The sequence below is a fragment of the Tribolium madens genome, unplaced genomic scaffold (assembly GCF_015345945.1).
Source record: "Tribolium madens isolate multiple individuals breed KSU strain unplaced genomic scaffold, Tmad_KSU_1.1 Scaffold_96;HRSCAF=242;Tcas5.2_LG5, whole genome shotgun sequence".
Taxonomy (NCBI): Eukaryota; Metazoa; Arthropoda; class Insecta; order Coleoptera; family Tenebrionidae; genus Tribolium; species Tribolium madens.
In genome coordinates, this window is record NW_025401068.1 from 10,044,738 (window position 1) to 10,064,789 (window position 20,052).

A 20,052-nucleotide genomic window follows, 5' to 3' on the forward strand; every position below is an offset into this window, starting at 1 on the left:
AACTTAAGTTTTATACGAGTGGCAACACTGTGTGCACGTCAATTAAAAAATTCTAGAAATGTCAAAACTCAAAACAAACAAAATGGCGCAAGGTGACGATCCTTATGTACAGGTTTGCAAGGGAAAATTGCAGTTAAAAGGTGATAACGGCATTAAAAAGAAAAAAAAGAAGAAAAGTAAGAAGTTGTTGGATCAAGTGAGCAAAACTGTTGAAAGTGAGACACCGGAATCAAAGCCTGCGAGACAAAAAACAAAAGCAGAACTTGCATTCCTACAAATGCAAGAAAAAATGGTAAGAAACCGAATTTTTGCCCCCAGTTGTGGTTTAATCGTTGTTTTGTAGCAAACTCAAAGAATATTGGAAAAAGCGTCAATGACACACAAGGAGAGAGTGGAAAAATTCAACCAACATTTGGACGGGCTTACTGAACACTTTGACATACCCAAAGTCTCATGGACTAAGTAAATTTATTTATTTTTAGTTTGTTAATTAATTAAACTTCTTATTTACACTATTATCAAGGATTTTCTTCAAAGTCTTTGCAAAACTCTCATTTGAGAATTTCTCCTGCAACACTTTCCGCCCCTTAATCCCTATTTCCTTGTTATCAGACTTGAATATCCTGTACATGAATTGCGCTAGACTATCGGGGGTTGGTTCACACAAATACCCCGTGTTTCCGTGGTCGACAGTCTCCCTGGGGCCCCCACTGTTACACGCAATAACCGGCTTAGCCACTGTCATGGCCTCAAGAGGGACAATCCCAAAATGCTCCTTCACTGGTGTATAAACCAGACAATCGCAAGCCATCAAAAGCTCGGTTTTGACGTCATCTGTGGGTGATTTGAGGAACACAATCTTGTCTTGCAGCCCCTTCTCGGTGACTAGTTTCTGCAACTCGCTGAAATACGTCGCATTTATGGTCGATTGGGGGTCGTAGCCCCCGGCCACGACGAGGAAAATCCCTTTACGTTCATTTTCCGATGTGATTCTTTGCAGAATTTCCATCGCGTTTATGGCCAAGTCGAGCTTTTTGGCGGGGTGGAAGCGGTTGATTGAGAGAAAGACGCAGGTGGCGTTTTGGGGTATTTCCGGAATGATTTCATGAATCAGTCTTGGGTTTTGGATGCTTTTGACGGCTTTTAAGTACGAGGAGGCCACTGTGGGGTACACCACTTGGACTGTCTTCCTGATCTCGGGGAATGTCTCGCGGAAAACCGACGCGGTGTACTCGCTATTCACTAGAATAATGTCAGCCCGAGATGTTGACTTCAACTCAAGCCAATTTATCGGTTTTCTGTAGAATTTTTTCAAAGCCCCTCCGGGAGTACTCGCGAGCAAGTCCGGGTGGTGGCAGTAATAAATCACTTTCTTGCCAAATAATTTCAGAATTGGAACAGCCACAGGAATTAAATCTACAAAATAAACGTCGGGTTTTGGCTCCTTACGATGAAAAATCGAGTAGATAAATGTTAAATAAATCATCCTTATGTAAGCACAGAGAGCTTGAAACCTTCCGAAAAGGTGTCTCGGTAGCCAATCGCCATACACTTCAATGGGGAACTCCCCATTCTTGAGCTCTTCAAATGCGTGGTTTTTGTCGAAATGATTTGTTAGAAAAATAATTTCGTTTCCTTGTTTTGATAAGGCACTTGCGACGTCCAAAACCAGCCGTTCAGCGCCCCCAATACCTAAATCGGGGTGGATAAAAACCACTTTTCGTCTCGACATTGCTAAAGTGAGGTTATGTCATTTTTTATAAACGTGTGACCAGTGATGCCAACCGCACCAAAGGTTTTATTCGTCGAGATTGACTGACATTCTTCCACTTGCCCCTTCAAATGGTATTGTATAAAAGATTTCTAGAATAGCTGTCTTGTCATGTAGTCTATTTAGTGACTTGTTACTCAATACTTAATTAAGAATTTATTTGTTTTTATACTTTTCAGACTAATGCTTTTTCGGTGCTATAACTGTTTTTTGACAGACGACCATTTTTGAAATTTTAATTTTTTCCACTTCGTAAATAAAATGCACATTAAGAAACTTGTAACTTTTATTACAGAATACCTACATAAAATACTTGACAATAGAAAACATAAACGATTATATATGTTGGATAATGTGTTTTCTTAGTTTTAATCACTTAACAAATCATCATCAATGTTGATATCCTGAAAAAAAATCGAGTCAATATAAAAACAACAAGCTCAAGTTTCTTTCTTACAGTGGTGTCTATATTATCATCAATATTAACTCCTTCCAAGTCTAAGTCAAGATCATCTTCATCTTCTTGTTGTAGTCTTGTGGGCGGTTTATATTCACTCTGACTTGTTTGGCTAAAAACCCAAAATTATTTCAAATTAACTAAAACAACAAACAAACCTCGTCTGTGCCACTGGCATACTAAACCCTTCGCCCCCTTGTGCCTTCATCTCCTGTACAACATTCCTCTCATGATTTGGGGTAATTTTCTTTGCATCTTTCGCCAAAGGCAACCCTTTTCTCCCTTTGACATAAAACTGTTGCGCTGCAATCGCATCATTCAACCCTGGGAACAAATTTTCGTAGTCTTTCGGATCGGCCAAACTCTGCCCCGCTTTCTCATTCGTCGTCGACAATTTCGCCTTCCACAACGCCACAACCTCAGATATTTTATCCGGAAGATACGACCTGGCGAAAAACGCCGCTTCGGGCAAACGCCCCGTCGAAATCAAAATATCAAGACACTTATCCAAATCCCCCAAAAGGAAAAACGACAAGAAAGCCAAGTTGTGTTTCCCCTCAGCGTGTGTATTCTCCCCTAGTGTCTTAACCAAGTTTTCATCACCGGAACTTGTCGCCAAGAGGAGGAGCCCCCCGTAGTCCTGCGCCCTCTGCATGCACTCCTTCGCCAACTGGAGATTGTTTGTCGAGGCGGCTAACTCCCCCAATTGGCTCCATTTCTGCGGATTATTCGCTTCTTGAGCCAAACCACGAGCAGTGTTCAAGTCTTCCAAAGCCAAAGCCAGTTCGAATTTATGCTCAGGGTCGGTGCTAACAGCAAGGGCTTGTTTCTTAAACCCTTGCTTTTCGAGGAAGTGTGCGACTCGAGTCCGGTGCTCCTTGGGAATCGACGGTAAAACTCTATCAGCTGTAGTAAAATCGCGTCGCATCACCGCTGTTTGATACTCCAAGACTGATAACAATAATTGATAACTGACAACCCCTAATTCCTTATCAGCGAGGTATAATCGGTCGTCACGGGGGACGTAACCGAGAACATACAATGGCCGATCCAAGTGAGCTATGGTTACAAGTTCACCCCCAACAAAATAATTTATTCTATTGACAGCATTTGTGTAAATGAAACAATCGCCGACCCACAGCCCCGTCCGAACTGTCTCGTTCACCTCCCCTAGAACCTCAAATGCTGACTCGACTCCGTCTTCAGCCACTTGACCCTCATCCTTAGCCTTCTGAACTTGATCAGAATCGTAGGATAAAATATAATAACTGTCTTCAGTCGCAAGACACACTAATTTCCCATTATCAGACCAATAAATCGCCCTTGGTTGAATCTCAATCCTTCGAATCAAATCCAAACTATCCCAATCGTAGAACGTTAAACCCGCCACTGACTTAACTCCCAATAACCACCCACCGAAAATCCCCTCAGCCCCAAAATCCGGTTTAAAATTCTTCTTCTCTTTGAAATTCTTATAAATTCGCACCGTTGATCCCGCCTCACGAATCGCATACTCGCTGGAATCCTGCGCCCAAACAAACTCCTGTGCAGCCCCAAACGCCTTATTCCTCAACGCCATCGCCGTGTAAATAATGTACTCGCCATCGCCACACACGACAACAAACCGACCATTGGGGTTGTGCTGAATCGTCTGAGGGTAGATCTCGCAAGCCCCCATGTCTTTAACCGCGACTGGAAGCCGTTCCCCGTCTCTCACTTCGGCCCCCTCAGACAAAGCCTTGAGGTTGGCCTGTTGCAATTCCGAGTGTCTCGCCCAGATGATTTTACCCCCAGTGGCGTCCATACTCACAGCCGGCTCTTCGCGGCCAATTTTCACCAAAATACTGCCTTCGTCGTACCCGAAAACAACGTTATTTGAGCCTTTAAGACAACAAATCGTCCAAACTCGCTCAAAACCGTAGTTAAGACTGCTTTCAAGACGGTGGGTATTGGCATGCCAGACTTTAACAGTGCCGTCTTCGCTTCCAGTTAAGACAATGGGGAGTTCCGGGTGGAAACACACCGAGCTGATATTCTGAGTGTGCCCTTCGAGAGTCTGAACACAAGTCTTGTTTTGGTAGTCCCAGATTTTGGCAAGACGATCGTCGGCGCCTGAAATAATGTAGGGTTTGTCGCCCCCGTGGTAGTAATCCACACAATTCACGCCCTTTTCATGGCCTTCGAGCGTGAAATTAGGGGTGGACGCCCCCAATTGCCACACTTTTAAAGTGCGGTCGAGTGAGGCGCTCACAAACGTGTTGTTGTCTTTGGGGTTAATTGCGATTTGCATGACGTAGTGAGAGTGGCCTTCGAAGACTTGTTGGCACGCCCAGGCCTTCTCCCAGTTCCACAGTTTGATAAGCATGTCGTCTGAAAGACAGTTTAGGACAGTTTAACGAGTTTTGGGGCACTTACCGCTCCCTGTGAGGATGTAAGGCTGCGTGGGGTGGATCACAATACAACGTACGTAATCCGAATGGGCCTCAAAAGCGTGGACGCGGTCGAGAGTATTGTAATTGAAAACGCGGATTTGCATGTCGTCGGAGCCGGCAATCACCCAGTTTTTCCGGGGGACGAATTTCGCAGCTCGGACTGGCAAATCACACACTTCAAACGTTTTCACCAATTGTTGGGTTTCGTGGTTCCAGACGTTTATATTGCCGCTGTACAGCGAACACAGCATCCAGGGCTCGGTAGGGTGCAAGTCGACGCATTTTACACGGTCGGAGCGGGCCGTAAGCTTGCGTTTTATGTCCAAACGGAGGGGCTAACAAATTTAGGTTAACCACAAGTAAAGCTCCTAAACCAGTCTTTCTTACCATCTTGGGGGCGTAGATCACGACGTTTTACGTTTCTATTGACGGTTTTTCGCCAAAACACAACTTGCCATTTAAAAAAGAACCAAAATACGTGGCCCGACAACTCGGCTTCAAGTTGACGTTTAGAAACGATAATTTCACCGAAATCCCATTTTACAAAAGTCGCATGCAATATAAGTATAATTTTTGGTAATACTACAGGCACTTCTTTCTGTTAATTTTTAAAAAGTTTTGTTTTGACACAATGTTAGTTGTTTATAGCATTTGCGTTGTTACTAATCATTATTGTTGTTAATTTAAATATAATGTCATAATTGTTATGATTAGTGGCAATTCGAGGCAATGAGGTGATGTATTTTTGACAGCGTGAGCAATGGCGTCAGTTCGGAATTTGCGTTTTGTGGTGTTTAGTCTATTTTAAGTGCAAACCTCAGTTTTAAGTTAAACTCAAAATTATGTTATTTCGGTGTGAAAAATGGTCAAAAAACTGCAAAGGTTCGGTTTTTGTAGCTCATAAATTTCCATTTATTAATTTTTCCGCAGATGCGTTTAACGTAATAATTTGAGTTTTTTATGAGTATAATTGCGAATTTTGTGAACTATGAGCGGAAATGGTGACGAGGGGAAAGAGTCCCACAAGTCCTTGCCTCTGGACTTGGCCCGGACACAAATAACCACTGTCGGGAAAGCCCCCTTATTGATGACGAGTCAAGCCTTACGTGGAATGCGAGTCCTGACTCAGGGAACGCCCCCAAACTCGGGCCAAGTCTCAAACGCCCCCACAATAATCACAACAAACATCGTCCCCCACACCGTATTCAAGCCAGGTGAGTGTGCCTAAAACCCCAATTTGCGCTAATTTGTGGTTTTTAGATGCTGCAAGGACGAGTTCTGCTAGCATCACAATCCAGAGACCTGCCCAAATCACGCTTTCCACAGCCCCCGTTCCATGTGGGACCACGTACCACGTGCCGCGGGGTCCGGCAGTCGTGGCGAATCTAGCGGCGCCTCGGAGCAACGTGGCGTCGGTGCGCGCCCCCATGGTGGTGGCAGCGCAAGCGAGCGGGTTTGTGCGGCCGCCTCGGACTCCAAGTCCCGCTCAAGGCACAGCCTGGCTCACGAACACGTCAAATGGGTCGCAGATTAAGGGGGCGACGACTGTGTTGAGTTCGCCGGTTAGAGGGGCAAGTGTCACAGGGAAGCCCCAGCTTGTCTCTAGGGCGCAAACGGGGCTGCAGAACGTGTCGACGATTAGGCCAGGGACTACGATTTTGCATTCTGCGATCACAATCGGACACTCGTTTAAGCCGGGACAAAACGCGTCCGGGATTCAGGGGTTAGGGAATGTTACTATTGCACAGGTGCTGCCTTCGAGGACCCAGGCTGTGGTTTATAGTGCTAATACTAGTGGACAGTTTACGGCGACTCCGAGACTTACAGTGAGTTCGTCACAAAATCAGAGGCAAAATGCTGCAACAAGACCTGTGGTAATTACAAATAAATTAAAATTGTTATTCAATATATATTTTTTTTGATCGTCAGGTAACGACGGCACGTTTGACGATTCCGGTCAATGTTACGCAAACAAGTGGGCGTTTGGTGGCCCCCCAAGCGACTGTTTTAACCTCGGGGGCGAGGATCACAGCTGTGGCTTCGCAACCCTCTTCAGTTATTGGTACAACAGCTAATAGAATCGTTTCAACGCAACCGAATGTTACAATAGGGCGGTTATCAGTTGCTGCAAGTCCTGCACAAGTCTCAAACTCCAATATTATAGGTCAGACGAGGACGCTTAATCTCCTCGCCGTGGCTAATACTTCGCAACCGAGAAGTGTGCACACGCAAGCAACTAAAGTTATAACACAACCGGCTCAAGGTTTGTTTTTTTGTTGTTTTTTTTTATTCATGTTTATCTTTTTTTTTTCAGGTGCCATTCATTTTACTCCAATACCGGCTGCTGTGAAGACTACGCAAACTGTTGTCACGGCTGCTAATCGAACTGGTGAGTTTTATTACTAGTGATTTTTTTTTGGTTACTTTTTTTCAGTTAATGTCCCCACTGCAATAGTTAGTCAAAGGCAATCAGCGGTTGTTTCTTCGCAAACTATACCAATTGCTAGTGTGTATTCTCAACAAGGCGATAATCAACAAGGACAAACTCCAACGGCCAATGTTTTTATTCCGTTGTCGTCGGTGCCCAGGAGGACTTCCCCCAGTAAGTGTATTGTTCCAATAATAAAGATTATTCATTGAAATAATAAGTCGACAATGCTTCAAAATATTGTTAGTTTTTTATCTCTTATCTACATTTCATGATAAAACGAAACTATGACTCAATCAGGTTTTTATCATCAGACGGGTTTACAGCAACCTTTTAAATGTTAAATGCAGTTGCTCGGTTTAGTTTTTGTGTAAACACAGTTTGGTTTTTACAATAGTTTATGAATGAAGGTAATTGGTTAAGTTATGTAATTTTTATATTTTACATTTTGAAACAGTTACGAAATGAGGTTTATTTGTTTGACTTGAGGATTTATTTTTTTTATAGTGGTAAGGTATTTTTTTTCTTTTAGAAATCGTACTCAATTCATTATATTAAATCAGCTAAGATTAATGTTTCAATCAGGAATATTTTTATCTACTTATTTATCTACTATTAAAAAATGTTGCACAAATCTATTCATTATCTAATTCCAACACCAAAAAAAGACTACGCCCATACTTATGTGGCTTCTACATCGAGAAAAATATTTTGAAATTTGTAAGGTGTTTCATTATTTCAGCATTGTATTCAAGTTTTTTTTTTGAAGAATTGACGTACAGTTGAACTTTGTTAAGTCGAAGTCAAAGAAATTAATCGAATTATCGAGGTTTCGAAATATGAAATATTGTTTTATTTGAAAATTATAAAATGTATGTAAAAATTAACTTCTTATGGTATAAAATATACAGGGATGGTTCAAAACTCGGCCTCAGAGAATAATGACATGGAACATGGAAAAAATTAGAGTTATAAATTTTTCAAAATAGCACAATTTGGTCACTTGTAGTACGCACCCTGTACAACAAAAGCAAAAAAAAACATGTTAGTTCATTTATTTCAATTTAAATTGAAACATATTTTCAAAAATTTTTCAAAAAATGAGCAAGGCAATAAGAATAATACAGGGTGACCCCTCTAGGCAGACAACCCATAATACATTATGCACTTATTCCTTGATTCAAAATTAAATTTTCAAAATATCGTCCATTTGACAAGTAAATATTTCAAAGCGTCAAATGAAACGTCAACGCAGACGACGTCTCAAAATTTCAAAAATGCCGAGATATTCATATACAAATAATGAAAAAACTGATGTGATATTAACTTATGGTGCATGTGGTAAAAATGCTAGATTAGCCGCCGATTCATACGCTTGGCAATATCCAGAAAGAGTACCTACATCCTACGCATAAAATTTTTAAACGACTGGAAATGTGTTTGTGTCACAATTGGCCTGCAAGTAAGCGTGGAAGTATACAAACTGCGACTAGTTTAAAGAAGAAAATTTTGGTGTTGGAGACTGTTGAACAAAATCGGCATATTGGGCAAAGAGGAATTGCAATTGCAATTGCAATCTTCTGTTTCTAGGACTTTAAAAACTAATAAATTTCATCCCTATCGCATGCAGTTAGTGCAAGAACTATGAGATGCTGACTTCCCTCGTAGATTAGATTTTTGTTATTTTCTTTGGGAATAATGAGAAAATAATCCAAACTTTATTAATAATGTTATGTTTAGTGATGTTTGATTTTGTGTTTTGTGAATAGAATCGTGACTTGTGAGCACCGTCCGGGTGACCACATAGAGCATTGACTATGAAATAATTAATTTTTGATTTACCTTTTTCTTTTCTATAAAATAAAATTGCGTTTATTCGAAAAATTGACATTGATTGAAATGTATTGTTGCATGTGCTTGTGACAGTGACACTTCCGATATTTTTCGAACAGCAAACTTTGATTCATGAAACTTTCAAAATTCTAATATGAATCAAGGAATAATTGCTTTGTGTATTATGGGTTGTCTGCCAAGAGAGGTCAAGTGGGTCATTTAAGCTGAATCACCCTGTATAAGAAAAATTTTATACAGGCTGTACAAGAAGTAGGGCTCCAACTCAATGAAAGATGGTAGAGAAGTACATAGATAAAAAGATAAAAACAATTAAAAAATTATGGAAATATAAATTGTATTAATACAAAAACAAAACATTAAAAAAATTATAAATTTGAATTATTTATTTTTCAGTGTACTTGGCATAATTTTATTATGTAATATGTGCATATGATAATACAAAGTCGCACCTGGAGTATGATTAATGTTACTTTGTGTACTTTGTGATTTTTTTTACATTTTATTAAAAAAAATATTTTGGTATAATTTCTGTCACGAATATTATGTAGTGTGCTATTTGATTAATTATTACCAGGGTTACCAAGATTATTTTTAATAAGAAAAACATTGTGACAGTTGTGCTTTGTGTTTCAGGTCCTACAACTGCACCCCAAACCAGCATCAACACAACAACAAGCAGTGTAACAACATATTCTCTCGCAAGTACGTATTTTTACGATGGTCGTTCTTTCGGCCAACAACCGACATCTTTCGCCGCTCTTCCACAAGCACCCACTCAACAAATACGACCATCGTCTCTAAACACACAAGTCCACGGTGCGTAAAACCATCAAAACTCGAATAAAACCCCATAATTTTCATTTATCAGGCATTGTGACCAATCAACAAATGCGCTTTAACCCAGTTATGGTGGTGGACCAGAACCGTACTCAACAATTCTCGGGCCAATCAGAGCTAAACTCGGAGCAATCTCAATCCGTACCGACAAAAATGACGTCATCGCCGCGTCCGAGCATTTTACGCAAGCGCGACCACGAGGGGTCGCCCCTCAAGGCGGCCAAAAACCTCACACCGGTGTTGACCAACCTCACCCAGCAGCCCCTTCCGTCGATTTCGCCCCCTTCGAGGCCCGATTCGCGCGGAAATGGGCATAGTTCAGGCGGGAGCACCACCATATCAGCGACGTCCAGTCCAGGACTGGCTGAAGTGAATGAAGATAGTATGCCACATGCCCCCATGAATAAGGAGGATGAGGGTGTGAAGCCCCCCATGGAGATGAGTCCGAGGAAGAAGCCAAGGAAGCAACAACTGTACAATTTTTTATTTATTATTTTTTTTGTGAATAATTATCGAGTTTTTTCCAGGACTGGGAGTAATGATATTGATGAGCATAATGATGACATGCAGTTTATTACTGATAGTTCGCTGAAGAAGGAACAGGAGGATTCTGATGGAAATCAGAGTGATGAGCCGAGAGATGGGGCCCCGGAGGCGGGGCAAGTGACGACTGTTCGAAAACCAGCGTCAGCAAGCTTGTTGAATAGCTATAGGCAGACGTGGAAGGCCACACATAATCACTATTTGAGGTATTCGGACGTGAGACCCAAAGATGAGCGGAGGCCTACGATCATGGATTTGGCCAATCAGTACAGAGTGCAAGAGAAGGTGAACGGTTGGAAAATCTATCATCTTTCGACTCAAATGGAGGATTTGGTGAGTTCTCAGTGGTAATTTTGGTCACATTTGTTTTTTAATTGGGGTGTAGGCCGAGCAAGAGCAGCAAGTGTACAACCAGTTGAACGAATTGCTTAAAAACACCGAATCTCAAGAGGCGTTAGACTTTGAGAAGGATATAAACCGAATCAACGAACTTATCAAGGTGGTTTAGTGCGTGTTGTGGTTTGATTGGTTTAAATCAAGTTTGGTTTCAGGGTAATTTGCAAAGGATTAAAATCATCAACGATGGAATGATTGAAGCGAAGACCCAAATTATGAAAATCTTTGACCATAAGGGTCATGTCACGGATATTATTAATAGATGTGCCAGTAAACGTAACTTCAAGAAACGGGATAAATCGTAAATTTGTGATTTGATTTTTTTTGCTTTGATTTTTTAGACATTAGGTCGGAGATCAAGAGAAAAGTAGTTTTATACAGATTGCGTGTATATTTTTCTGAGTTTTTCTTGTATTTATTATTTGATGTTGATATTTTGAATTATATAGAGATCTTAAAGTAGATAAGCGGTTTTGTAATAAATCAAAGTGTGCAGTTCTTGTACACGGGCTTGTATGTATATTATTACATCCATTGGTGGATGAGACTAAACTTTTCCAGTGAATTACTGTTGATGTTTATAATAAAGTTGGTTTAAATTTCGACAGTTTAAGTTACTCGTGTTCGTTTTTTTTTTTTTTAAATTAATGATTTGTAAAGAAATTGCGTTTTATTTGTGGTCAACCAATATTGAAGCAAAGACGTATAATAAAACGACAGTGTTGTCAGTCTGGTAAAATTTCACCATGTTTGGAGATTTTTGTGGCAGCCTGGTGATTTAGGGACTTTTTTGAAATGAAAAAAACTGCGATGAGATAACAGAAAATTAATATATTTTGAAATTATTTTTCAAAATTCTAGTGTTTCTCCAAACATTTAATGCTTAGAATTAATTTTTTTCATTGCGAAGTCATCAATGAACGAAATTCCATTGTAAATTAGGTCAAAAAGCATCATTTTTATTTTATTTTAAGCATATTTTGCATGTATTCAGCATGAAACTCAATTATGTCGCTAAATTTTTTCAAAATAAAATCATTAATTAGTTAAAAAATTACAGTATATTGGTCTGTTTCGAGCACATTTTTCAGGTAGGAACGCATTATTTACTTCGCATAATTTAGTTAAAAGCAAGGCAAAAATTAACGAATTTATGCTAAAAACTGTCAATTTCTCAAGTGATATTTAAGTGTTTTTGAGATAAAAACGATTTTCTTATAACTTTGCTTAAACTGGCTGCAAAATTCCCTAAATTAATTTATAAATTGATATTATTTTAGCTTATTTCGTTCGATTTAGTTCATTTTTTAACTAGACTCATTTACTTTAAAGGTTTTGTCGAAACACGCCTAAAAATCACTGAAATAAAACAAAAAAAGTTGATGTAATTTTGTTTGTTTTGTTTTTGAACGAAATTTTTTAAAAAATAAGCCAAAAAACCATAAAATTTGTTTGTGAATGGTGCTACTTTTTTTTTTATTTATCTCGTTCTTTTGTGAGATTACATGAAAATAACAGATCAGAAAATCACCAAATCATATCGAAAACTACATCATTTGTAGTTTTTTAAAACCTTTTTCGGCCAGAAACAAAATTAATTCGCTAAAACAATTAGGCTAAAAGTACTTTTTAAGCCCGTTTTTGGGCTGAAAATAAAAATAACCTTTTACACTACGTCAAAAAAAAAACAGTTTAAAAATCCTGACGCGTAGGCAACCCCTAATTCAGAAGAAAGGTGCAAATTGCATAAAATATTTTATTTTTTATAAAAAAATTACTCCTTTTCTAATAAGTCGTTAACTGCTTGCTTAATTTCGGCGATTTCCTGTTTAAGAAACTCTAAATCGTTTTCAGGACTCGTAGCCGAATCTTTGTCTCTGAAATATCTCTGCACCAACTGCGACATAAGCGCAGGATAATCATTTTTCTTTTCTTCTTCTAAATGGAATAAAATTAGGCTTTGAAGTATGCAATTGACACAAACCTCTCGGGTCGACTTTGGGCGACTGAAACCACTCCATAAACGCCGAAATTCCGCTAGGAGTTGGTATCAAATTCAACGGGGGCGGAAGTGTGGATTGTAGCATATATTCTAAATAAAAATCGGTTTTCCCAAACGTCCATTCAACGTCGATGTTGTCCAAAACGCGTTGAAACGTCGACGACATTGTCGCAATCAACATGTTGAGGATCATCACAACTGTCAGTACTTCGAAAAGAGCGAACGCGATGTAGCCCACTGCTTCAGTGAAGAGGTGCTTGTTGATGATGGTCGTGTTTTCGGTATCCCCAGGGAGGTTCTCAATAATCACATCGCCGGTTTCAAGCGGCGCCATGCAGAAAACCGCCCAGAAGAAGGTCTTCAACGTGGTGCTAAAGTCGATGAATGAGGAGACTTGAGCCGTCTTGATCCCGTTCGAGTCCACTTGGACCATTCCATCGTAGTAGTTGTAGAAGCGACACAAGCCGGCCGTGAACGAAATGATGATGATGATGAAGATTGTGATGTATTTGGCCATGTCGGTGCACATTTTACCTAAAGAGATTTGCAAGGGGCCTAAATAGTAGTTCAATCGGCAGTAAAACATCAACTTGAAATAGGTCATGACGACGGCGACGGCAAAAGTCCCCTCCGCTATCAAAACCGGGTCCAAGTGGTGCCAATATTTCCGCTCCAAGTCCACTTGGTCGTTGTTCACAGCGTCGACGTACGAAGCCAACCAAAAAACGAATGTGAGGATGAATAAAGTGTTGGAGATGACCGCATGCCAGTTCCAGAGGTACGTAAAGTACCTCCGGGGGCCCTGAATGAGACACATCCGCACCACACTCCAACAGTTCCCCACCACGAAGATGATAATCACGGGTTCGAGTCCCGAATTGGGGGGCAAGCGTTTCTGCTTCTCCTTGGACTGGTTCGACTCCAGGAAAATAAGCACCAAGAAGACGAGAAAAGCCGCGACGTGGTTGATCATCCGGTTGAGGGGGATGTTCCAATGTTCCACCATTTGGTGTCGTGGCATGAAAATGCACATCACAACTATGATGGGCAGTAGCAAAATCCGGAAAATGGGGTAAACGATCTTCGCCGGGATCGGTTTAAGGTTATAGTCGTACCAGTTGCCTCTCCAGAGGGACTCCACAATGTGCTGGATGTGGGCATGCGCCACAAAGAACTTCTGCTTGTAGTCCATCGCGAGCACCAGTCTTGGGTACATGAAGATGCTTGCGTTCTGGATCCCAGCTTTCTGTTTGAGGATGGTTTCAACCTCGCCTGAGTTTCTGCAGCCGGCGATGAGTTCCACGGCGAAGTTGCTCACTTCGGTGGCGAGCTCGAGGTAGTTGTTGCGGAATTCGGGGACTAGAAACGAGCACTGGCGCAATTCGGCCGATAGCTGGAAACTAGTGAGGATGGGGTCCCTCGAGGAGTGACATATATAGGCCGGATTGCATACAGATTTGTAGAGATTTAACCGCAAGTGTTCAGCGTGGAGAAGGTCGTCGCGCTCAAGTTGGGCCTTGCAGTCCATGCAGCGGCAGGAGGGCGAGTGGGGCTTCCCGATGGTGTGCCCCCTGTCGATCAACAACTCGATGATTTCATAATGGCCGCATTGCGCCGCGAGGATGAGGGGGGTCACGTAGTCGGGGAAGTCGGAGCTGTGGGTCACCCCCACGTACTCCAAACTGGGGGCCGTATTCCGCTGCTTCTCCAATAGGAGTTCCAGGATTTTGGGCTGGTTATCCCTAATTGCGTGCAGGACGCAATCACCGATATCGATGTCTTGTTGGGAGAGGAGGAACTCCACCATGGGCTCGGAGCGGCTCTGAACCGCGATTAGTAGACCCGAGACGCCTTGGAAATTGACGCAATTAATGTTAAAACCGGGATTTTCGCTGAGGAATTCGTTAACAGCGGCGACATCACCTGAAAATTTTACAGTCGCGAGTTGGAATTAAGCGGTGTGGGGGATACCGGAGTGAACGAGTTCGAAAAAGCGCTTTTCGGAGTCTTGGAGGTGGGGGAGGAGGATGCTAGGGCGGGGGATTAACAACTCGTCGTCTTCTTCGAGTCTTCGGTAGCCCATGCGGCCTGGGCCGCGCCCAAAACCGGGCATTGGGGGCGGAGGAGGGGGAGGATTTCCGGCATCGGGGTTTTCCGGATCTCGAGACATTAATTACAAAATAAAATTAAAAATAAAAGGGGTGTAAACTTAGAATGACGTTAAAAGTGACAAAAACGTAAAATGTCAATATGTGACAAGGGAAATAGCAAACTATCAGTGTCAAAAAGCAAATTAAAAAAAATGCAGAAAACTGTAAATTATTTTAAAAAAAGAGAAAAAAATACTACAAAAACTAGAACACATAATTTATTAAAAAAAAGTTAGACAAAAATGTTTACTTTCCAAAAATGTTGCTTATACAGACCGAAAAATTAGAGCGAAATTTGTATTATTTTAGGTTGTTCGCTGGAATAGTTCATTTACTCATTTACTTTGAAAAATCTTGTCAAAACACGTTTAAGTTACAACTATGATTTGTTTGATTAAAGTTTTGTCAAAAATAAGACGAAAAACCACAAAATTTGCATGAGAATGGTGTGGTTTTTACTTTTTTTTGTGAGATTATTAAAACAGATCAGAAACTCATTAAATTAAGTCAAAAATTAAATTTTTTTCTGGAGTGTTTTTAACTAAAACGAAATTAATTTGCAAAATTTCGTTAAAATAAGACGAAAAATAACAAAACTAGACCAAAAATTGTGAACTTTTTACTTTTTTCAAGAGTTTAAGTCTGTTATTTTTCAATTGTGCATTTGACATAATTCTCGCTTGGATTGACTTTGGGCGCCTGAAACCTTTTAGCTCTTAGATTTTGCAAATTGTATAACAATATCAATAAAAAAATGATTTATTGATTTTCCAATGTACATGACATAATTTTTTGTATGTAACATGTGCATCATAGGATAATCGTAATAATAATATGATAAAAAAAGAAAATAAGAAAAACTAAGGTAAGAACATAAAGTATACATATAAAAAAAAAATACGCAGAAATGTTACTATAACTTCTCACTATTGTTTTTTTATGTAATAACATTCTGTATTAAGGTAATTGCAATAAATTATTAAAAATCCATTCATTCTTGTCCAATTTACTGCATGAAAAGCTGTCATCAATCAAAATAATCGTGTTTCAAATATGAAACTATACTTAATCTAATCTAAAATAATGGTCTAAACCGCATATAGTCAATTTTGGTGGTTTAAATTCCAGTGCAAGTATAGCTTCTGGTACCACAAAAATGTTGTTTTAGTGTACACAGTGTTTATTGTCCACCGACATGCAACAGCTACCTACCCTCTCATATTTTTCTTTAATCTATAATCAATGGCAGTGTTCTGTTCCAAGTTTTGGTGAAAACACCGTAAAACTTCAATTAGATAACAGTGGAATAAAGTGGTTTCGTACATGAAAGGGTTAGGCCCCGATAAGAGTGGTTTGTCTGTCTTTTATGCTCCAACTAATTTAGAAGTTTTTTCCGATTAAATAATTTGAAATCGTCAATTTAGTCCAATCTAAAACCGTTAAATTAAATAAATCTGTTTTAGTCGAGCACACGAACAAGACATTTACTTCTTGTGTTTATCTTATCGGGTGGGAAGGCTCGACATTTAAATAAACTCAAATCGTCAACCAGTAAATTCTCATTTTTGGTTCCGGTAGAGCTTAATTTTTATTTAGAGTGGCAAACAAATGAATTTACCTAGAAAATTCTGAAGTAAATGAAATTCCCACAATAATCGTAAAGTTGCTAAAACGAGCCATTTCCACTGGACTTGCGCAAGGATTATTTATGCTTATGATAGTTTTGATTGGTGATTGACCGGAATACTGACTATTTTTATTTTAATGCCGGTTGCGAAACGTCTGGAGATAAATCATGAGTGATTTTAAAATTGCAAACATTTTACGAAGAATTTATCCTAAAGTGTTTAGAACGTCGAAGTCCTTGAATATTTCATGGCGCGAATTCAGGGAACATTGCTTTATAGTGAATGAGAAATCTTGTATTACATCGAGTAAAGTTTATATCTACAAATACGGCTGTAATTTGTGGTTGCAGACAAAAAGGCAATCTTGATCGTGAGGAGCTTGCACTTACTCCCATATTTCACTTCGAGGAAACACTCGAGCTGTAAAAAGACCAGTTCTTCGCTCCACAATAATAAAATTTCTCGCAATAAGTTTCTTGGCATAAATGAGCCATTAGTATAGGTGTGCAGGCATATCCTGAAGCGAAGCCTCGGCTTCTTTGCGCATAATTAAAATCCACAATATTACAATGGAAGGAGGCGGAGTTTGAGCTTTATGGGCAAACCGTGACAGAATGTGGGCTTTGACTTGAATTACAATATCAAAAGTGTAAATAAATCCATTCATCAGTTGTAAATTCGACGATTAAGCGACGCTGGGCTGGAGTTCCTACAGGCATAATAAAACTCTATTCTCTTCGATTAAGCAAATTATTCTCACACTTTCTTTTCGCTTATTTGTCTAATTGGAGCAGCTCTTTTTTCAACGTAGGTGGGTTGCAAAACCTAAATTGCATGCTGCATGTTGAATGAAAGTGTAAATTTATGAAGTTGCATAAAAAGCTTTTATTACTAATAAAGTTTCATTCATGGAGGAGACTGTTCGTAAACATGTTTATAATGTTACAAGTTTAGTCCGCTCAACCAGACAAACAATTGCAATAATTGCAACAAACTGCTTTACAGTCAATTTCTTATTTTTGATGCCGTTGGACTGCACTTTTAATTTCCTATTTTATAAAAAAAGATCATTGTTCTGTAACAAATGTTTATTGAAAAAATAGCTGGTAAATACAAAAATAGTGAAAACATTAATTCGATAAAGGTCAGAACGGTTTGTTTGCGAATTTTCAGTTTTGGACCCTCAGAGGTGTAAAAACGTCATTTGGTCTGATTTTAAGATTTAAAATTATTAAAAACTAATTATAATAATAATTGTTTATTAGTAACATTTTCAAATTTTAATTTTGAACTATTTAATTTATCTAGCGTAACAACTTAAACAAATGAGACCATCCATTACATTTGCATTTGCAATTTTCAAAAGCTCAAACTTTGAAACAAATCTCATAAAACGTATGCAACCACTTCATAAATATTCAGCAAAATAAAACTTCCCGTTCTTATGCACCCGCATAAAGAAGCACTCGAATGTGGCATAGATTAAGCTGAAAAAGTGGCTTTGCTGAAAACTGTCCAGTCATCATCGATAAAATTTCCTTGTAACTGTTTCAGGTTTATTGAACTCCCTTAAGAAACACTTTTTCGCTATAACACGAAACAGGAATATAATCAGAGACTTTATACGATTTTTACGAGTGAAATAAAAGCTTCAATGAGCGATTTTATCTCTTATCGAGATCGCGAGACAATTAATTTGCGATAAAAATTAGTTTGGAATTTTATAACGTACCGTTACTCGTATGTAAAAATCTCCCTTCATATTGCGGAATTTATGGTTTTGTTTTGCAAATCGTATAAAATAGCATAAATACGAGCTAATTTGCGTTGCTTTAAAACGTTTTGCACATTTAACTGTAGAATCAACTTTCAGAAGTAATGATTTCGCAAATTTATGGCATCGATGAGCAAATTGCGCTCTAAAAGAATAAAAAACCGGTCATTTGCCCCCATAGTGTTGGAATTTGATCGGAGGCTTCCAGCAGGACATTAAGTCGTCCCGTTTAGGGATAGCAGATCGCAACGCGAAGAATTTAAACGATCTTCCTCAAGAAGTCTAGTTTGCAGGACAAACGGTCGTGGCGCTAATATGAACAGCAGCTGTTTCTTCAATTTATGGTATCATTACAGCAACATGTGTACCAGTGGAAATGCTGTCGGCATTTCTAATTACACAATACTCTTCCATACAATGCCTCAAAGGAAGCAGCCACGGAATGTGCCAGTCTCACACATAAATAAATGCGAGGCAGAGGACACATCGCGGGACATTCCTGTCTTGGATGAAGCAGGTGACCTGCATCCCATTTCAATGTAATTTTATCTAATTACACACTTTGAATTTTTTTCAAAATTTCAACAATTTATTGTTTCCGCTGGAGGCCGCAGCTGTAATTTGCTGAAATAAACTTGTCAATGCAAATGCAGCAAAAGCAGGAGGTTTTTATAATTACGATAATCTTTTTCTAGAAATAACTGGTCAGAATAATTGGTTATTAATCTTAAAAATTAGATCAAGGATGTTACTGATTGTAAATAAGGAGGAGGAGCAGTTTGTAATAACAGATGAACACGATAAAAGAATGATTAATTTTCTTGCACAAAATACTTTTTGAAACAACCACCTTATTTTTTAACTTCAAAAAAAAATAGAAAAATAAGTATTTTTGTAGAGCAATGGTTTTTGTATTTTCTGTGTTTTCAACTTTTGATATATTGATGTAGCAAACAGTGCAGTTGAAATTAATTGATAGAAAGTTAATTATGTGCTAGTATTAATTTGTTTTCCAGTTTATAATTAAATATCACATTTAATAACTTTATAAGACAAATTACTGTTAAAATTTATTACAAGAAAGACATCAATTTGAATTTTTATTTAGATTTTATATTATGTATTACATATAAAAAATATATAGTATATTACATGCGAGATGGTAAATATCTTATTATTCGAAGTGTCAAGACGCAGTTACTGTGCAAACAAATTGAATTTTTGAAGTTTGATGAGCTTGTAACTTTAATAATTTCTCAGAAATTATTTTCCACGTGATGTAAGTAATGACAAATTTCCCGACCTTCAGAAGGTTAGGAATCGGTATATTACTACATTATTAGTGATTGTAAATAAACATTATTTACTTGATAGTAGGTATACATTTCTCTCCCCAATTTTTTCATAAAATTCTAAGATATAATTTATAAAAAAGTAAAATTAAAAAAAAAATTTTGGTTGACGAAATACAACACCTTATAAGGCTAAAATAATTACTAAAAAAAACTGTTTTAACGTCATTTTTGTACAGGTGTCCGGAAAAAAACGTTAACAAATTTTGAGGAGTGTTTACTTTGGTCAATATAAAAAATACTTATATTGTATTACAAGAGAGGAAAGTGTATGTTTTCTTCCTGCAACAGGTAGAAGTTACTGCCTGAAACTTGTCGACAGTTAACAACCCACGAAAAAAAAATCCAGCAAGACGAATCTTAAAACTAACGAAATAAAATTAGGGTGGAAAAACTTCTTTTCTGTTAAGGTCGTAAAAAATAGTAAC

The 20,052-nt window shown here is 38.8% G+C and overlaps 5 protein-coding genes across 7 annotated transcripts; 2 read left to right on the forward strand and 3 right to left on the reverse strand.

Annotated features, from left to right (window-relative positions):
* Window positions 1-40: 40 nt before the first annotated feature.
* Window positions 41-518, forward strand: LOC123013462 (protein FAM32A). The gene is made up of 2 exons (XM_044411979.1): window positions 41-292; window positions 344-518. The coding sequence occupies exons 1-2, from the start codon at window positions 59-61 to the stop codon at window positions 464-466; spliced, it is 357 nt and encodes a 118-aa protein (XP_044267914.1). The 5' UTR covers window positions 41-58; the 3' UTR covers window positions 467-518.
* LOC123013460 (alpha-1,3/1,6-mannosyltransferase ALG2) lies at window positions 450-1,921 on the reverse strand. The gene has a single exon (XM_044411978.1). The coding sequence runs from the start codon at window positions 1,730-1,732 to the stop codon at window positions 491-493; it is 1,242 nt and encodes a 413-aa protein (XP_044267913.1). The 5' UTR covers window positions 1,733-1,921; the 3' UTR covers window positions 450-490.
* Window positions 1,922-2,039: 118 nt separating this feature from the next.
* On the reverse strand, window positions 2,040-5,197 carry LOC123013457 (coatomer subunit beta'). Its single transcript, XM_044411972.1, has 5 exons — window positions 5,048-5,197; window positions 4,644-4,995; window positions 2,387-4,598; window positions 2,229-2,340; window positions 2,040-2,175 (listed from the first exon to the last, which is right to left on the reverse strand). Exons 1-5 carry the CDS (start codon window positions 5,048-5,050, stop codon window positions 2,140-2,142), a joined length of 2,715 nt encoding a protein of 904 aa, XP_044267907.1. The 5' UTR covers window positions 5,051-5,197; the 3' UTR covers window positions 2,040-2,139.
* Window positions 5,198-5,411: 214 nt separating this feature from the next.
* Window positions 5,412-11,321, forward strand: LOC123013459 (histone deacetylase complex subunit SAP130-A). Of its 2 annotated transcripts, none has more exons than XM_044411976.1 (11): window positions 5,412-5,542; window positions 5,591-5,874; window positions 5,921-6,534; window positions 6,590-6,923; window positions 6,975-7,049; window positions 7,095-7,262; window positions 9,576-9,758; window positions 9,811-10,252; window positions 10,307-10,655; window positions 10,708-10,821; window positions 10,874-11,321. In XM_044411976.1, the coding sequence occupies exons 2-11, from the start codon at window positions 5,649-5,651 to the stop codon at window positions 11,021-11,023; spliced, it is 2,655 nt and encodes an 884-aa protein (XP_044267911.1). In that variant the 5' UTR covers window positions 5,412-5,542; window positions 5,591-5,648; the 3' UTR covers window positions 11,024-11,321. The 2 variants fall into 2 exon arrangements, with proteins under 2 accessions (XP_044267911.1, XP_044267912.1); XM_044411977.1 differs by having other exon boundaries at window positions 9,576-9,644.
* Window positions 11,322-12,472: 1,151 nt separating this feature from the next.
* On the reverse strand, window positions 12,473-14,975 carry LOC123013003 (short transient receptor potential channel 4-like). Of its 2 annotated transcripts, XM_044411279.1 has the most exons (4): window positions 14,692-14,975; window positions 14,174-14,643; window positions 12,703-14,113; window positions 12,473-12,656 (listed from the first exon to the last, which is right to left on the reverse strand). In XM_044411279.1, the coding sequence occupies exons 1-4, from the start codon at window positions 14,888-14,890 to the stop codon at window positions 12,493-12,495; spliced, it is 2,244 nt and encodes a 747-aa protein (XP_044267214.1). In that variant the 5' UTR covers window positions 14,891-14,975; the 3' UTR covers window positions 12,473-12,492. The 2 variants fall into 2 exon arrangements, with proteins under 2 accessions (XP_044267214.1, XP_044267213.1); XM_044411278.1 differs by having other exon boundaries at window positions 12,703-14,643.
* Window positions 14,976-20,052: the final 5,077 nt, after the last annotated feature.

What these genes read in the sequence shown, in the direction of transcription:
- LOC123013462 (XM_044411979.1), top strand. Translation starts at nt 59, where the DNA reads ATGTCAAAACTCAAAACAAACAAAATGGCGCAAGGTGACGATCCTTAT. An exon ending in TACAAATGCAAGAAAAAATG is followed by an intron (nt 293 to 343) that starts GTAAGAAACCGA and finishes GTTGTTTTGTAG; the next exon opens with CAAACTCAAAGAATATTGGA.
- LOC123013460 (XM_044411978.1), bottom strand. Translation starts at nt 1,732, where the DNA reads ATGTCGAGACGAAAAGTGGTTTTTATCCACCCCGATTTAGGTATTGGG.
- LOC123013457 (XM_044411972.1), bottom strand. An exon ending in ATGCCAGTGGCACAGACGAG is followed by an intron (nt 2,341 to 2,386) that starts GTTTGTTTGTTG and finishes TTGGGTTTTTAG; the next exon opens with CCAAACAAGTCAGAGTGAAT. An exon ending in ATGATAATATAGACACCACT is followed by an intron (nt 2,176 to 2,228) that starts GTAAGAAAGAAA and finishes ATTTTTTTTCAG; the next exon opens with GATATCAACATTGATGATGA.
- LOC123013459 (XM_044411976.1), top strand. Translation starts at nt 5,649, where the DNA reads ATGAGCGGAAATGGTGACGAGGGGAAAGAGTCCCACAAGTCCTTGCCT. An exon ending in TATAACACAACCGGCTCAAG is followed by an intron (nt 6,924 to 6,974) that starts GTTTGTTTTTTT and finishes TTTTTTTTTCAG; the next exon opens with GTGCCATTCATTTTACTCCA. An exon ending in GAATCAACGAACTTATCAAG is followed by an intron (nt 10,822 to 10,873) that starts GTGGTTTAGTGC and finishes GTTTGGTTTCAG; the next exon opens with GGTAATTTGCAAAGGATTAA.
- LOC123013003 (XM_044411278.1), bottom strand. Translation starts at nt 14,890, where the DNA reads ATGTCTCGAGATCCGGAAAACCCCGATGCCGGAAATCCTCCCCCTCCT. An exon ending in TTTCGAACTCGTTCACTCCG is followed by an intron (nt 14,644 to 14,691) that starts GTATCCCCCACA and finishes TAAAATTTTCAG; the next exon opens with GTGATGTCGCCGCTGTTAAC. An exon ending in GCCCAAAGTCGACCCGAGAG is followed by an intron (nt 12,657 to 12,702) that starts GTTTGTGTCAAT and finishes TATTCCATTTAG; the next exon opens with AAGAAGAAAAGAAAAATGAT.